Consider the following 18665-nt stretch of genomic DNA (forward strand, 5'->3'; position numbering starts at 1 on the left):
ACTGACTACACCACGCCTGTAGTATTGCTGCCTCTCTTCCTTTACAAGTTGTTTGTGTTAATCAGCGGTGCTAGACAGCAATGCTAAGGCTATACGCACACTCACATATTGTAAAGCATTTGGTTGAATTCACCAGTTGAATAACAAGATTGTGAAGTGGCTTTAGCTGACGTTAGTAAGACTATTTTGTGGTGGAGCTGATCAGAACAGTCACATACATTTGCTTCTTGTACTTTTCCAGTGCTCTCTAGAAGGTGGATGTCCCATGTACCCTGGGAAATCAAAGGAGGCAATTGCTGAAGCAAGAGAAGTCACAAAAGGTTCTATTCAGTATCTCCAGTTGCCCAGAACTTAATACATGCATAATAAAAGTAAGAAGTCTGGAAATCTCCAAGGCAAAATGTAGCAATGAGAGTGCAGGCAATGGTCAAAGTGTGTGTGGTCCTCCTCAGGGCTGTGCTGCATATGAGTCTCTGTGGCGCCTGGTCTGTCCTCCTGAGGAAGGTGGGCTCTACAGCCACACACCCCCCCTGAGTGGCACCATGGCCAGGGAAGTCCTGAATCAGCTCCCAGAGCAGCTGCAGATCTCAAGCCGAGCGTGTTCTCAAGTGAGGACCCAAGGCTTCTCCAGGGAAGAGAACTGTTGTCAAATAGAGGGCTCAAAATAAGGAGGTGGCCATCTTATTTTCTTCATCCAGGCATCTGTTTTCTTTCCTATTTTTGATCAAGTTAATCTACTGGAAAATTAATGTGTGATCTACACTTCACATATAGGAAATGACCTTTTCTTATGACTCACAGTTGCAACTGTGAGACGCTGACATTAAATTGCTACTGTTCTAGTTAGGATCCCATTGCTGTGATAAAACACTGACCCATAACGACTTGGGAGAGGAAAGTGTCTATCTCAGCTTATTCTTCATAGTCCATCGTTGAAGGAGGCCAAGGTAGGAATGGAAGGTTGGAGCTAAAGCAGAGGCCACTGAAGAAGAACAAGGGAACTTGAGAATGAGCTCTGGTGTTTAAGGAACACAATGTTCTGTACGGATCTCTGCTGTGAGGGAAAGAAACCAGCCACACCTCCTGGGCTTCCCCACAACTGAACACCCAGCCATGACTGTGACTCTCTAGTCTCAGAGAATGGACCTGCCCCCCCACCCCCGGCGGGGGAATCTGCATACTTGGGATCCTGGACATAACACACCTCAGAGAGTATACACAACATGCCTAGGCCCCTGTGCGCCACAGTGCATCTGAAAGCCTAAAGACTTACAGGCCAGCCCACCACTGAACACCTGGGAAATTGTACAATGTGGTACACAAGGGGACCTGTAAACTATGGCACACCTGGGTGCTGAACGTGGGCACCTGCATAGCATGAACTAGCTGGAAACGTGAGCATCATAAAGCATAGAGGACCTCCACAGAATCAGATACCCAGGAGCCTGCACATCTGGAACAAGTATATCATAGCACACCTGGGAAACTAGCACTATAGGACACTCAGGAACTGAAGATGCCATGTGCTTGAGAATCCATCTTCTTTATTCACCCAAGTCTTCTATAACTACCCTTCCCAAAGTGGCCAGAGGCTGCTCTATGGTCAGGGCCATTCAGGGCCTAAGACTCACTGAGAAGATGGAGTTTAGTCTATGAAGAAGAAGCAGGCTTGGCTGCTCAAAATGGATAACTGTCTGCCCACAAAACTGAGTCCAAAGATGTCTCTGCAGTGGAATGTATAAGTTAGGCATGGGAAGATGTTAAATGTCTCTTCTATCCCCAGGAAAATGGGGGAAAATACTCCAGATACTAATCCAAAAAAAAAAAAAAAAAAAGATCTGGGGACCAGTTCTTTCCACGCTCCTCTCCCGGACCATAAGTGATCCCTGACACAGAGATGGCTACCTCTCTGAAGAGGGTCAACTTTAGTCCTGAACACATTTTAACCCCAGTGTCTCTTTGCTAAAGGTAACTGCACATCCTGTACTTTTTTGTCTTTTCTGCACACGCCTTGTTTTCCTGTCAACCTCACACAACCCCTGCCTCAACTCTACAGAACAGTTTAAATCTCTACCTTCTCTGAGTGGTCACTGGGCATGTGGCCACGCCAGACTGTGGTGGAACGGCCCGCTGCCAAGACACTTCACAAGCTGTGTGCACCAGGCCATTTCTCGACTGTGTTTATAAATGGGCTCCACGTGAGTTCAGGAGCCCAGCATCTGGGGTTGGCTCTCTCCGCTGTGGAATCAAAGGCAGCATCTTCTAAGCCTGGCACCTGCTCAGTACACACCCATGTGAGTGTAGATGTAGGAGGCAATCCGTGACTGCCTCACCTGTCCAGGATGCTGTCTCAAGGCCTTGTGCCTCGTCCACAGCTGTCAGAGGTGAGTTGTCAGGAAGTAAACAAGCCTCTGGGTCCCCTTTCCTTGGCTGAAAGGGAAAAGGCCATAAACCTTTCCAGTTATTTCCTCCTGTGTCCTTGGGTATGTCTAGTTTAGATACTTTGATTTGCCCATGTGGTCCCCCCACTAGCTTCTGGGGCAACCAGGGGAGGATCGTCTCCACCTGCTGCACCAGCATGGGGCAGGCCAGCGGCTGGCCCACCACATCTGTGAGTTGTGAACCCGGCACTGAAGAGTGAAGAAAATAACTATTTGATCTCTTTTCCTTTTCAAGTTTCTAGTGAGGAGAGCGTGTGTATGTGTGTGTGTGTGTGTGTGTGTGTGTGTTTATGAGTGAGGATGAACTGAGAAGGGTAATTAGATGTCTTATGCAATTTATCTCCATCCCTCTCCTATTTTTCTCTTCTTTAGCTATCTGAATTGATTGCATATATTTGGCCCGAACCCCATGTTAAGTGTTCCTGATGGTTTTGGCAGATTTCCTGATGAAGTGCCAGCTGCGCAGGTACCAGAAGAGGAAATGCCAACTCATATCCACGGAGAAATTAGTGAGCCTGGGAAACTCACGGATGACAAAGGTTTTCCTTCTTATGGGAAAGTTCCTGCATGTATGTGTGTGTGTGTGTGTGTGTGTGTGTGTGTGTGTGTGTGTGTGTGTGCACGTGCCTGTGTGTGTGAGTGTGCATGTGTGTGTGTGCGTGCATGTGCATGTGTATATGCATGTGTGTGCATGCATGTGTGTGTGCATGTGTATGTATGCATGCATGTATGCATGCATGTGTGCATGAGTGTGTGTGTGTGTGTGTGCATGTATATGGACAGTGGGGACAAGAAAGAGCTAAGTCAAAGTGGGCACCCGTGCCATTTTCTCCCCCATGCCTCAATTTTAGTCAGGGTATTTTGTGTGTTTATTTGCTGCCATATAAACATACGAACATCTCTCCACACAGTGGTCAACCAACACTCAGAACTACACGCTCCCAGCTGAGAAAAGTCAGGAACTCTTCAGTGTTGTGTCATCACTAACCCCCAGCTTGGTCTTTCTCAGATGAGTCTCCTGGATTTATAATTATAGGTGAATAACAACAAACAGGACAGGGATGTTTCCATTTTCCCACACGCCATCAGTAGATTGCTATTCACATTGCTGGGGGGTGGGGTTGGTGTGTTTACAGATGTGTTATATTGCACATCTTAAATTACACACTATTAGCTGCTCCCGTTGACTACTGAGGAACTGGGCTTGGGAAGGTCAAAGCTTTACATTTGAGTTTACGTGATAAATTACAAAATATCGAAACACAAAACTTATAGGTCTCCTGAGACACCTTTCTTGCCGTATCTGAGGCTGGCCACCATTTTCATATGTTGATTGCTACCATCTGCCAAATCATGACCAATCTGTTTCATTTTCGATTCCAGAAAGATCTGATTGGCACTGCTCAGAATAGAAACTACGAGTGTGTCACATGACTTGTTCCAGTCTCCCCACACCAGTTCACACTTTGGTTAAAAGCTGAGGTACACGTGGGAAAAGGCGGTCAGAGCACCGGCAAGGTGTCAGAAGAGCCTCTTCCATTTCCACCCTTTCGGAGGCCGTGAGAAGCCTGAGCATAAAGTCAAAGGAGCCAACTTCCTCCAGTTAGCAGGTCCCTAGATGAAGAAAGGTGCGACGACCGCAGCCAGGAGAAAGAGAAGCAGACCCCAGAGTGATGGGATTAGGGCTTTCCCTCCCAAAGGCATGGGATGAAGCAGACAGGTAGATAACTAGCTCTTGCCAGGAGGGCACGTGGGACTGCGCATGCGCATGTTGTCCCGGGGCTGGGCGGGACCTCTCTCATCGCCTCACAGAAAGTCTATGATTTGGGACATAGTCTAACTTCAGCGAGGTGCTAAGTGGTTACAAAGGCACGGGCTTCTTGACAGTACAAAGCACACAAGGCTTTAGCAAATGATTAAAAACATAATATAAAACAGTCTTTCAGAGATCTGAGGATTAAAGTGAAGAACACCAGGTGCTGGCTTAGCAGCAGCATCGTGAGTGGGAAAGACACGGGCAGCAGAATGAAGTGATTTCGTAAAAGCAAACAGCACACATGCGCACTGTGGGCTCTGCAGCCAAGCTGCCCACCCCAGCAAGAAAGCGCTGGAAAAGCAGAGTGACAGGCACAGGCCCCTTGCCATAGAGCTGAATGCTATTTTCCTATTTTCAGATTATACCTGTCTTGGCACTCATGGACGCCCGAGACAGAGAAGAATAACTCACATTTAGAACGGGAAGCTCGGCTGTGGTAAAGGCCACCATGCTGTCAACACCCTGGGGCTGAGAAAGCAGCAGGGACCCCAGGCTTTCACTGGCTTCTGAGCAAATCCTCCAACAACAGGACTGCGCCTCACAATGCAGCCTGCAGAGGAGAGAACAGATCACAGAGACGTTAAACAGGATAAGCAGGAAGTAGTAAAATAGCAGAACAAGCCCGCTCCAATAGCTCAGGCCAACAGCACAGGCCTAATCACTCGAGTTGAGACAGATGACTGGATTAAGATGGCCTTTCTAATATTTAAGACTGTGCTACCTGTAAATCCACATCGAAGACATGAGGAAACAGAAAACATTCTCTAGTTAAAGGATAGAGAGCATTACACACACACACACACACACACACACGCCTGAGGATAACTGCCAAAGCCCACACACAGGAAAGGGCTCTGCAATCACAGGAGGTAGAAGGCAGAGGCAAGAGAAACACTGTGGATTTTTAGGTCAGCCTGGGCTACAGAGCAAATCCCAAGGTAACCTGGAATATAAAGTGAGATCTTGCCTAAAGAATGAAACATCTCAAAATGGTGCAAATGCTACAGGAAGAATGTGATAACTCATGTGTTACATGAGTTTAACACGCCCCTGAAACAAAGACAAACGCTAATACTAAAATAACGAAGTGTGAACCAAGAACACACTAGGAGCGCGTCCTTAACGGTGGGAACTGTTCCCCAAGCTGCACTTGTCTTTTTCACTTGACATAAAGTGGCCTGCATTTATGTATGGCGTGTTTGGAGATGCGGCTCCATTGTGAAATGGTTAATCAAGCTAATTAGCTCACATGCTACCTTGCATAATTATTGTTTTGATGGGAGCTTTTAACTCTAGTCCCATTGCAATCTTCAAGACTGAGATGAGCTGTTACTAGCGGCGCATACCACACGGGCTGTCCCTCCGACCTCTTGAACTCCTCCTCCTAACTGAAATCCAGTCTTTTGGCCTAGCTTCTCCCCAAACACCCACCCGCCACTTGAGCCCTCGATAACTGTCCTTCTACCCTGTTTCTGTCCTTCCTCTTCTAAGTGTGGCTTATTTTACACAATGCTCTCCGGCTGCATCCGTGTCACAGTAAACGGAGCACATACATGCTTGCATGCATGCACCCATGCTCCCACACGCTTACTCAACTCTTTAGGTCAACAACAGACCCTTCTGTTGCCACTGGAACTTGTCTATTGAGACTAAGGCCACGACAGGAGTATGATGCCCCCTTGATTTCAACTCCTTTACATAACAGCCCAATAGCACAACTCCTGGCAGAAAGAGACATAACATTTTCCATGATGGATGTTCTGATTTCCTTCCCCACCAACATGGTGAAGGCATCCCTCTCCCTCTGCCACCCCCTAACACTTATCTTTCCTATGTGTGAACATAACTCTAACTACAAGAGAGCAGATATACCGTGGTGGTTTTAATTTGTATTTTTTTTCTGGTTTTAGTGATTGTATGCACTGTTTAGTCTGCGATGGGATACCTAAGATTAGACCATTATGACAGGAAGTTGTTTCTCAAAGTTCTGGAGCCTGTAACATTCAAGATCAATGAGCCAACTACAGCGTTAGGCAAAGGTGTCTCCACAGACAACATCACTGCGGTGCCTTGAGACGGTGGATAGAGCGGAAGTGAAGGGGCTGACAGCTGCTCATGTTGTCCACCCTGAAAAGCCTCTTCTCAGCTACCAGGGAGGAGCCCTCATGATGGAGTCAGGTCTGAAGATTCTTCAAAGAAACAACAGCCAAGAAATGCTCAGGTGTAGAGGAATTTTAATCCAGAAACATGGCTGTTTTGGCAAGGCATCCCATCCAAAGATAAGATTTAGCTGGAAAACAGACACATCCTGAATTACAATATGATTTGGCTGGAGTACAGACACTCCATTAATACACACCTTTAGTTCCTAACACTGAAGGTAAGGTTCATGTTTGAAAGTGACATGTAGCTGAGAGGCAGACGAAGTGTCCAATCAGAGAAAGGTTTGGCAGAATGAGTCAGATATGGGATATACCCACAAGAACAGCACAGAAAAGAGAGGAGAGAGAGAGAGAGAGAGAGAGAGAGAGAGAGAGAGAGAGAGAGAGAGAGAGAGAGAGAGAGAGAGAGAGAGAGAGCAGGCTAGACACTGGTGGCGGTGTGGCTGTGTGGCAGTTTTACCGGGACAGTTTTACAGAGATGGGTTGCAAAGAGAACAAAGTAGACACAGGTGAAGACAGAAGGAGCCAGAGAAGAAGACGCAGCCAGAAGATTAGAGCAGATTGCTGGTGTTAGTATGAGGCCAAGCAGAGCAATTCAATGAGAAGTCAAGGGAAGCCAGATTGAATCAGTCAGTTTGGAAGATTAGATTGTACAGAGGCTAGAAGCTTCCAGGCATAGGCCTGGGGATAGTTAGAACAGATAAAGAAACACTCTGGGCTCAGCCCAAGCCTTGTATTTGCACAGCTTGGGTATGGCTGTCATCTCATCCCTCCATCAGAGGAAATAAAGCGACATTTACATTCGGGCCGCATCCAGACCACGTCAAATGGTCCTTCCCAGTCACTTCTTGTCCCTTTGTGTGTGTGTCACCCTGATCCTTTGCTTTTCCTTCCTCTGACTTTTAGCCTTCTTACTGAGGAGCATCTGAGCCTCACCATCTTAGATCTCTGAGATGTGTGACTCATAGGCGCCTCCTCTTGTTCTGTGGCTGTGTCGTCACTGTATATCCTGGCCTGTGCTCGAACGCTAAGCTACACGCGCACATCTGTTTCTTTGGACAGTGATGCCTGGACTTTAACATTCTTTTATAGAAGTCATTTCCCTAACCAGCTGGGGAGCATTGGCCCTGTTTTCTTCCAGCAGTTTCACAGTTCCAGGTTTTTAATCTAGTTCCCCAACTCTGGGCTCCTCAAACTCTTCGCTGAGGGTCTTTGCCTCTGGACTTGCCGTTCCACCCCAGAGCTTATCAAGCCGATGCCCGTGGAACGCTGGCCAATTCCCTCGGCTTTGCAGTGGCCATGCCAACAATGTGGGGTGACGCTTTCATCCTTTGAGCTCCAGGTTGCTTTCGTACTTTGTGATGGCCCAGGGTTCCATGTAATGCCAGAATTTTTCCTCTACGTTTCTGTGAAAAATACAACTAATTTTCATCTTACCTGGATATCCGCATTTCCCAATTTGAAGGTTTACATTGTTGTTAGCTTGCATGGGTTTTCTGTCCACTCATCACTCTCCAGTCCTCTAAGACAAACCTGTGCTTTGGCTGCTGTTGCACTGACCTGTGAGGCCTCTTTTCCTGTGGTTCTTCTTTTTGTTCCTTGAATCAGTCCTGTGAGAATTGTGTACAATGTATTTGACCATAATCACCTCCTCCTGCCAGATCCAACCCCTTCCCTACTCATCCAACTTCAGGTCCTTTGTTTTTTAACCAGTCAAATCCAATTTGTGCCGCCCAGATACTCTTGGGGGTTTGGCCATGGTGGACTTCCTCAGTGCTACCTTGATAGAGAAAACTGCCCCCCCCCCGAAGCTATCAATCACCCATAGCTCCTCATCAAGGGGCGGGACTTCCTGTCCCCCTTCCTACTCCATATTGAGATCTGGTTTTGTTTAAACTTGCAAGAGTCTTATCCACACAATCACAACTGCTGTGAGTTCATATGTGTTCATATGTGCTCGTATGTGCAGCCCTCCTGTTGTGTGTACAAAACAGTTTCCTCATCATTAGCAACCATCACTGGTCCTTACGCTTCTTCCAAAATGATTCCTCCTATTGAAACACATGCCCCCCATTTAGGGCTGAGCACCGCAGAGTCCCCCATCCTCGCACACCGAGGGGCTGTGCGTCTGTTTCTGTGTTAACCACCAACTGCTAATGTGAGTATCTCCAAAGAGGGATGGGGATTAATTAATACATTAATCTATTGGTATAAGTCATTAGCAGTCATGTGGAGCTGTGTTCTTTTTTCAGCTACACGTTTTTCAAATGATTTATCTTCAAGCTCAATGACTGTTTCTTCAACATGGTCATTTCTGCCATTGCTGAGCTGTACATCCTCCCTTATTCACTGTATTTTACCTCTTCAGAATTTGATGTGTATAAATAATAATAATAATAATATTCTTGGGGGTTTGGCCATGGCAGACCTCCTCAGCGCTACCTTGGTAAAGAAAACTGGCCCTCCCAGAAGCTGTTATTGTTGTTGTTGTTGTTGTTGTTGTTGTTGTTATTATTATTATTATTATTATTATTATTATTATTATTATTATGCATGTTAAGTTTCCTTTTGTGGTCACTTTTCTCTTTGCACAATTTCACTGAATTCTGTTTCAAACCCTGCGAGTGTGTTCAGATGGTTATTGTGAGTTCTTTGCTAGAGGCTCATCATTTTCCTAGAAATGGGATATTTCTGTTGTTACAATTTCCTTGTTTTCCCAGTTTGTTGTTTCCTGACAAGGCTGCCCATATATGTGAAGGAGTGGAGATTTGGTTTAGTCTTCAACATCTGTCCTTATTTGGGATGGTCTTCCTCAGTTAGCCAGTCCACAGATTCCAGGACGGCCTCCTGGCATGGCCTGAAAATGCAGGTGATGGTAGGGTGTTGGGTAGGCTGTTGGATCATCCTGCGTGGTGGTCAGACAGGAAGATGGGTTCTTCTGGAAATTAGCTGCTTACTGCTTCCCTGAGCTCTCCTGGAGGCTGGGTCCATGAAGGGCCCTGAAACTTCTGTCCATGTGGTCTAGTTCTGGCCTGGCACTGGTGTGGGCCTGATCTTGATGATTTTGGTATCTCTCTGGCATTTGAGTCCACAAAGAGGACCAACATCTGAGTTCAAGGAGGTTTTGCTAGAATCAGGGTAAAAGAGGAGTCTGAACCACAGTAATGGGAATAAATCTTGAGTTGTGGGAGTGGTTACAGTTCTGGACCTGTATGATGTGGCTCGTCACCAAGGCCTACTTAGTTGCCCTAGACCCTAGATATGAAATAAGCCAAAACCTGGCCCTCTGAGCCTGGCGTTAGGGGCACCATTCTATAACCGGGACTACCTCCAGGTAGGCCCTATGATGGAGTTTGGAGCCACAGGTCTAGTCTAGAACTTAGAACCATAGGTGATATACTGGTGCCTGGAACCCAGTAGTATTTTCTTGGAACCTACAGCTGTGGGGAACTGCACAGTCTGTTTCCATTGGAGTGTCTAGGAGCTGGGGTGTTGGTGTTTGAGAAGCTAGATCCAAGAGGATTATTCTGGGTTCTGGGCTATAAGGGGGAGCCTGGAACACGGATTTGAGGACTTCCTGGGTTGTAGGCTACAAGGCTGGAGCCTAGGACCTGGGTCTTTGGTCTTAGGAAACATAAGGGTCTGATCAGTTCTTGGGTTTATTAGAACACTCTGGACCCAAGTCTCCTAGAACATAAATCTACAGGAGACAAACAGAAACGTGAGGCTGTGGGAGACATTCCAACTTTGGTCAGGCTGTGAGCTTGAGTCCACACAGGCCAATTCTGTGGACTTGACACTGTGTAGACTTAAAGTTCAGGCTGCAGGGATGTGCTTAGCTCTTGGTGGGATGTAATCTCTTTCTCAGAGGGTTTCCTTGAGGTTGCTAACTAGGTGGTGGCCTAAGGGCTACAGAATTTGCTTGGCACTGCGGTATACCTTTTAGCCTGGAGGTACTGGGGTCGATCCAGAACTAAGCATAACTAGAGACTCAGTCAGAGCATCAGGCTTAGATCCTAGAACTACTGCATCATAGCCAATGCCAAGGTAACCACAGAGGCTCAGCCCACAGGTGCTAGCATCACGGATTCCTGGGCCTCAGGGTCTTATTTGCCCCTGGTCAAATCTGGAACTCATACCTGCAGGGGACAAACTGGTGACAAGGCTTCAAGAGTCCATCTGGCACAGAGGGAAGTCTGAAGCCTGGCTTCTAAGGTGTGCCTGTCCATGGGGCAGTCTGGGATAGCACCTGTTGCATTTTTTGAAACACACACACACACAACACACAACACACACACACACACACACATACACACACACACACACACACACACACACACACCAATCTTATAAAATTAACCAGAACTATGTGTGTGAAACTTCTACATGAGCAGAATAGTCTAGCAACATGTGATCAGGGCTTTCTTGGTTCAAACATGTCACTGACACGTTACAGACATGTAACTCACATTCTAAGTCAGATCAGAAGGTGAGTTTTCTCTAGGCTGGGAACCCCCCACCCCAAAAGTAGCTGATACAAAGTCAGCTCCCAAAGAGATGCTGCTAATGGATCAGGCACACTGCAGAGGCACAATAGATCGAGGGGGGAGCTGAAGCCGTGCAGGGTGTTTTAGCCAGAACTCTGCTAGCACACTCTTTGGTAGAGTTGATTCTCAGGCACTATAATGAGGCCTCTGGCAGCTGTTAGCAACATAAGATTAAGAATCAGACGGGGTGAGGATTTTACCTTGTTATGTATGTCTTCGATACCAAGGGCAGGTTGCTTACACTCTCAGAATCTTGATGTTTTCATCGGTAAGGTGGAAACCATGTCTTCTGAGGAGGAATTGTGTGCGGATAAAGGTCATAATGTGCGGTGCAATGTTTCCGTGGCAGGAGATTCACACACTGCAGAGTGGTGGCTACGTATGTGCACAGATCTGTGAGGCTTGAACAGAAAGCCGCTGTGCTCCGAACGGAAGTGAGGCAGATGTTGGAGGCTGATGGGAGAGGTGAGCTTGCAACCATGGAATCAGGAGCCTAGCAGAAGAGTCGGAGCGGCCATAGTTAGAGACCACCCGTCTTCACAATGCCTCGCCTGAGTCAGCCGTGACAGCTGTCACTCAGTGCACACTGAATGGTGTGAAAAGAGAAAGTCTGTGTCCCCAGAGCTTATGACTTGTACTTCATTGGAAAGAACCTCCTTCTGGCTGAATGGCTCTGTAAATAGTCACAAGAAATTTCCCATAAAAACTCACCCTGTTTCAACCTCATAGATGCTCTAACTGTTTGCCACCTCACTGTTTAACGCGCAGCTGGGGAGCGTTGTTCCAATGTGTCTGTTCTTGACAAACATCGGCATGCTTTTAAAATTGTCTATGTACCCAGTGAGCGATGGAGGAAACGTGGCCCAGGTGTGGGTTGGTGCATAGCTGTGCACCTGGCTTTAAACAGCTTGCCTTATACTAGGATCTGATTGTTTGCTAAAAGGAGATGAAGACACTTCATACATACATACATACATACATACATACATACATACATACATACTCACTAGCACATGCACACACATGTGCACACATGCACGTATGCACGCACACATGCGTGCACACACACGTACCCCTACACTAAGCATATTCCATAGCAGACCACATGCGTGAAATATACTCGCAGTCTATTTAGGACAAGCTGTGCCTTCTTCCACCGGATGGTAGAGTCCAAGCAAATCTCATTTCAATTTCATGCAATTCATTAACGCCGCAGCAAAAGGCCATTAAGTATTTCCAGGACACTTTAGACTGTTATACTTGGTTGAGAATTAATCTAAATGTGGAATCTAAATTTAAACACGGGTAAGTGTGCCTATCTCATCTTTCTCAGACGTCAATTTCCATGATTTCATTGACAATACTGCATTTTTAAAAATATCTGCTCTTTTTGGTATTTTTCTGATGCAAGCTCTCCAGAAACTGGAAAAAATAATAATAATGTAGGATCAAAGAGTGTTCAAACTGGCAACTGAAATTGTATAGTGACTCTGCAGCGCCATCTAGGGTTTTGGGAGGTTATGACACTTTCTGGCAAGCCAAACCTTCATTTGTGCTCCAAGAATGCTGAGGGGGAAATCCCACCCAGCCCACCACCCCCTTTCATCTCATCAATTTAACCTTAATTTAAATAAACCTGTACAAGGCCAGCAGTCATCACTTTGTTCCATCTTATCATTCCCCAAATTGAAAAATCATTAAGCCATTAAAAATAAAGCTGGGAAGAACTGGAAAATCTTGGACTGTGGTTTTAAGGAAAATGTGAAATTTGGTTCAGGGCACTATGTCTAATTATATTAGGTCGAGAGGGTATTTAGAAACAGTTCAGGCGTAGAATCTTATTAAATATGGGTAGACCATGAGAGGCCAGTTTGTTTGTTTGTTTATAGGCATGGTCTTATTTTGTAGCTGGCTGACCTGGAACTTACTACGTAAACCAGGCTGGCTTTGAACTCACAGAGCTTCTCCTGACTCTGCCTCCCAAATGATGAGATTAAAGTCTTACATGGCCTCCTGCTAGGAATCGGTTGCAAACACACTTTTAACCAAAACATTTCTGGTTTGATTATGGGGTAAAAATCGACTTGACAAGCTGAAAAAAAAAAAAAAAAAGGAAAAAACAGAACCCTCCCCCATTTTGTTCTGCGAGATTGTCCACTCTGCCTTAAACTCTATTTTTCCTTTTTAAAGTAAGCTGGATGTTCCTTCCAGCGAATGCTGTCCTCTGAATTAACATCGTAGATTTGTAGTAAAAGGGAGAGATGCTAGCCATACATAGAGCAAAGATGCCATCCTGGGGTCATTGTCACAGTGGGCAGGTAGGACCGTTCTGATAAGGGAATGGGGGCGGGGGAGGTTCCCACAGTGGTGGGAACCCAGAGCTCTGCTGCCATCTGCTGGCCAAGATAGGTCTTCAGCACGCGCGACACATTCGATCTGTCTTTCCTTAGAACGGGTCTCATTTTAGGTCACAGCTCACCTTGGGCATTCACGGACCCGTCTTCGCTCTCTTTGTCTTCTGATTCATCTTAGCTGCAGGCATCCCACAAACTGGCAGACACGCAGGGAAATACCGAGAGCACAGGTGGAAGGCGGAACGGACCTAGTGCCCTATTTAAACTGATGGATAAATTTAAAGGAAATATACACGAGACAGGAAAGGATGCACAGAGCGAACCTGTGGTTAAATTTGAGCTAATTATTGGACAGTGCTACTTCGCCTTCGCACGGTAAATCAATGTGCCCTTTGCAGTTTGACAAGAATATGATTTATTTTTACCTAAAATCCAAGCCTGTTCCAGTCACTCTGCTTGTGACACGCACCTCCACACTGCATTGCCCCCACTGCTCTGCTCTGCTTGCAGTCCCAGGATGAGGAAAATAAATTTGGCACGTTTCTTTTGTCTCCCTCCCACCCCCGCCCCGATTTAACTCGAAGTAGTATTTCTCCTTTGCTACCGCTGCCTCTAGATTGAGCTGAGATTTCCGTAGCGCATCAAGCTAATTTGGGTGGTGGAGCCCAGGTAGGTCCAGAGAGCAGATTCTCAAAACAGAGGTGCACAGAACAGGGCTAAGGTGCTGCCTTGTCTAGAAGCGCCCCCCTCGCCCCTCCCCCCCCCCCCCACGCAGACCTGCCCTGGACCCTCCTCAAAGCACCAGGCTAGCGAGATTGAGGGGACAAAGCAGCCTTGGGCTCACAGCTAGAGACTCGCAGATCCCTGGAGGCTCTGGAAGCCAGGCAAGGAGCAACCACGGGAGAGCTATGGTTTCCAGGCCTCGGAGGTAAGAGAGACCTTGGTGTGCAAATGCAGTGACGCCACCAGAGGCGCAGAGCAGGAAAAGTTCATGACTCCAGCAGGTCTGAGCAGTTTTGCTCCCCTGTTGTTTACCATGCATCTCCTGTGATGTTGAGGGGCGCTCCTCACTACTTTACTTCGTCTTGATGCTGTCTTGTTAACCTCTTAACGACTGGACGGTGACTTTCCAGCCACTAGACTGAAGACTGTATTTCTGCACCCACTTTTAGCTCTCTTTCCTCAGAGAAAGGGGGGAATAACAACAGATCCAAAACGGTGGGCATCAATGTGTAATTCTAAAGACCCTTTTCCTGCAGGCACAGGCTCCAGGAGCTACAACAAGCACACCCACAGCGCTCGCTGAAGAAGCAGGTGCCTGGCGCCCTCTTCCTGCTGCCCCAGAGGGTGCGGGAAAGCAACTGGGATGCGGCCGCAGCTGCTAAGGACAGCCACCAGGAAAACTCTAAGGTTGGCTGCAGAGCTCCAGAGAGCAAAATGGGGGAGGGGGTCCTGGGCAGAGGATCCAGGGGCTCGGGGTTCACTGTGCACCCACCCTTTGGGCTCTTCTGCCCACTGTGTTGTCTCAGGGGCACAAAGTCAAACGCTAAAGTAAGAGCGCCAGAAACATACCATGCACCCACCACACACGCCGGACAGCATACCCCCCCCACACACACACCTCACCTCACCTCTGAACAGAATCATTAGAGCAGATGACCTTTCTAAATGGTGCTTCTAAAGTGAGAGGCTAACTTTTTACCTCTGGTGTTTTCATATTTATTTTTATTGGAATCATAAAAACATGGAACTAGAAAAATGTGTGAAGACAGAAGGATTCTAGATGAAGTTCACCCACAGTGGCATTTTTAATTTTTTTTCATATGAACTTGTTGATTATGTACACATGCATGTGTGAGGAATGTTGATGTATGAGTTGTGTCTATATTTTCTCATAAATTATTTAATATATTTCCTTTGATGACTGTCACTTCTTATGATGAAGGTGTGTGTGTGTGTGTGTGTGTGTGTGTGTGTGTGTGTATGTAGTTATTACCTAATATTTAGACCTAAGGACTTTTCCTATTTTTCTGTTATTATCAATAAGTATAATTTTATATCAACATTGGCCCATATTTATATTTCTCTAGGTTCTAGAAATGATAACATCCATTTTAATACCTCAGTGGTTTTCAAAAAATATGTGAGGGGTGTACACATATATGTGTATATACATATAAACATACACATGTACATATATGCATATAGGTATATGTATTATGTGGGGTGTGTACATATATGTATATTTACATATAAACACATATACATGTGTATATGTGTGCATGAGTGTATATGTATGATATATACATATCTATGCATGTCCATATAAATATGCATACAGTATGTATATGGGTATATATGTGCATGTGGTGTATACATAAATATGTTTACATGTAAACATATATCTGTCTATGTGTAAACATATATGTATATATACATATAAATGTATGTGTGCACATATGCATATGAGTGTATATATGTGTGTGGTATATACATATATGTTTATGTGCATAGAGACATATTTCTGTATATGTGTGTATGTATATGTGTGTATACATATATGTGTATATACATATAAAATATATGTATATGTGTGTGTATACATATGTGTGCATGTGTCTGTCTATGTCTGTATGTGTATGTGTGTGTAATCTGGATGTTCTTGCAAAAGAAACCGAACAAGAATGATGACACAAGCCTTCAGCTCCAGCACTAAGAAGGTTGCAGCAGGGGGATAGCTCACAGTTAAAGGCTAGCCTGGACTACCAGTGAGTTCCAGGATAGTCTGGTAGACTGGAGACCCTGTTTCAAAATCCAAACAACAAAGAAAATAAGCAAATAATTTGATCTTCCCCAGAATAAAAAATACTAACTCGCTGAACCACTATTGCTGCTTAGTACATGTTTTAATCTTTGTAGATCTGATTTAGAAAAAATTCATTTATGGGGACAGAGAAGGCATTAAGCGGCTTCTCCTTTTCTCCCAGATGGAAAGAAACAGCAATGAGGCTATGACCTTGCGACGTTAGACCTCGGAAGGTGATTAAGAAAGGACTGGAAAACAGAAAGGAAAACCCAGAAAGCCCTGGGCAGGCTGAGAGTACGGATTCTGTCGTGTTTCTAAGGTTTTAAAAGTGGAATCAAATATGACATAAATCAAAGAGCAGAAAAGAAGTAAACACAAAAGTGGTGAAACATCACAGGCAGCGCTAACCCCACACGCTGTCCCCGCGCTGTCCCCACGCACAGTGCGAGGCACACATCGCAGACCTCGTCACTGCTGGGGAAGTGAAGGATGGAGGCTCAAAGACAGTGCCCAGCTTACGGTGTCAGACGCAAAGCTTGCTCCACAGTATGTATGCTTCCAAACTGTGTTCAGCCATCAAATCAGGCCACCTTGAGAAGCACTCATAGATATGTCAGGTTGAAAAGGAACAAGACTTCAGGCTTGTATGTTCAATTTAACATATGTAAAATTTGTATTGATCTACAGCTTTTATAATTCACTTTCCTCCTACAAATGTGGATGCATGGGGTATATAAGTAACAGCTACATAAAAATAAAATTAATGCTTATATCAAGTATCTTTGAATCTGAACATGTAAATATATCCTTGCTTATAAATATTATTGAATACATTTATATGTGTATATGTATCATCATGTATGTAAATGTAATGTATATAAAATTATGTATCACACACATACATGTATATGGTAAAATTTGGTTCATGGTTTTAGCCATGCCACTGAAAATAGGTCAGTAATATTTTCAGATCTATCTTTCATGATGTTTAGCTCAAGTTGCACACAAATTGTAAAGAACTTGAGACATGGCATCATTTCTACACAGGAAACTACTAAGCATATTCTGATCACATGACAGCACCCACAAGAATGAGATGACGAGAAGGCAACTATCTGAGGCTGCTGAGTATCAGTGGTCTCCAATGTGAAACATTCCATCCATGGGGGAAGCGCTTTAAGACTGGGAATGTTCTAAGGGGAGGCTTCTAAGGACTCAAGAAGTAAACAGCTCAGAAGTCTCAGGAAGTCCCAGAAACTTTGCAGATTCACAAGACTCCTCCCCATCCAGGATTTTATAAGCAATAAAGACTTCCAAGGAGACTCTGAGACCTGTTCAGCTGCTCATAATATCCTGCTAAGAGTTCTAGGGTTCCAGCTTTCCTTGGTCATCACTATGCTTGGGTGGGATTGGGGGATGCAGCTGTCTGTCGCTGAGTCATCCAGGCCCCTGTAAGTAACCCCTCGCCCATGTTTCTGTAAATAACCCTGACAACTCATCGGTGGCCAAGTTGGACTTTGGTGGCGGCACTACTTGGTCTGTCATCAGTTAGTGGGGTGAGTAGGGGTCTCTACTCATCTTCCCAAGAACCATGTTGCCCAGCAGCAGTACCTAAGTAGTACCTGTCAACCCTTTGTGCACAGTGGTCCAATACCACGCAGAGCGAGAAATCACCATTTCTGCTGCGTAAGAAGAGTGTGAACAAGCTGAAAATGACTTTTCTTAGTTCCATGAGAAAACTGAGAAGGCAAAGCAAACCATAGCCTGGAAAATGGGTGAGATGGTTAAATTTGGAGAAGCTGTGGGCATCCGCACTTCCCTGAGCAGAGGTGGAAGCAGATGCCCACAGCTAAAGCCCTTTTAAGGTCTTATGGGAGAGCATTTTCACCTACAGATCAATTGTGGCGAGCTCTGAGATTAGACCTCCAGTTTTAGGGGCCTACGTGGGACTGAGTTTGGTACCAGGAGTCTCACAGGTTCTCCAAAGGGGAAATTGGGGGGAGAATTCCTAGTGCCTCTCGGTGAGAAACACAATCTTCTCACAAAGAACTCAGGCTCTCAGTTTTCCTCAGACTGTACTTTGAGGAGCCTTCTGTGCTGGAGCTTGCTGGAACATGACTGTATGAGTGAAGAGCTATCCACCACAGGCTTTGGAGACATTGGCTGAGCTAAGGTGGAGGAGTCCACTTACCTGCTACCTGCCAGAATCACCTTACTGTATATGTGTGCAACAAAACCATGCATGCAATGTACACAAAACAGAAATATGTACAACTGACAAGAAGATAAAGATACAATCTCAGCGTACAGCATTCCCCTCTTTCTATGCCTGCCTCCACTCCAACAGAGTCCCAGCGCACTATCAGGAGATAACAGTAGATAGCCTTGGGCTCAGACTATTCAGGACTCCCTTGTAGCCAGGTAAGCAAGGCTGTTCTAGTCTGATTTCTGCGGTAAAACACTGACCAAAGCCAACTTGAGAGAAGAAAGGTTACTTCCATCTTGCTCTCCCTCATCACAGTCCATCACTGAGTTAAGT

The 18665-nt window shown here is 45.6% G+C and overlaps 1 protein-coding gene across 2 annotated transcripts in view; it reads right to left on the reverse strand.

Annotated features, from left to right (window-relative positions):
- The window catches only part of LOC311593551 (uncharacterized protein), a 303384-nt gene that overhangs the window by 262217 nt on the left and 22502 nt on the right, over positions 1-18665 (reverse strand). Inside the window, exons 3-4 of one of the 2 annotated variants that reach the window (XM_084774924.1) lie at positions 7857-8029; positions 4669-4807 (exon numbers count right to left, since the gene is read on the reverse strand). In XM_084774924.1, coding sequence (XP_084631050.1) covers positions 4669-4807; positions 7857-7870 — 153 coding nt within the window. In that variant the 5' untranslated portion in view covers positions 7871-8029. The remainder of the gene's footprint in view (positions 1-4668; positions 4808-7856; positions 8030-18665) is intronic. The other variant, XR_014777748.1, reaches the window with a different exon arrangement.

This window comes from Acomys minous, assembly GCF_964271855.1.
Source record: "Acomys minous genome assembly, chromosome: 3".
NCBI classification, from domain to species: Eukaryota; Metazoa; Chordata; class Mammalia; order Rodentia; family Muridae; genus Acomys; species Acomys minous.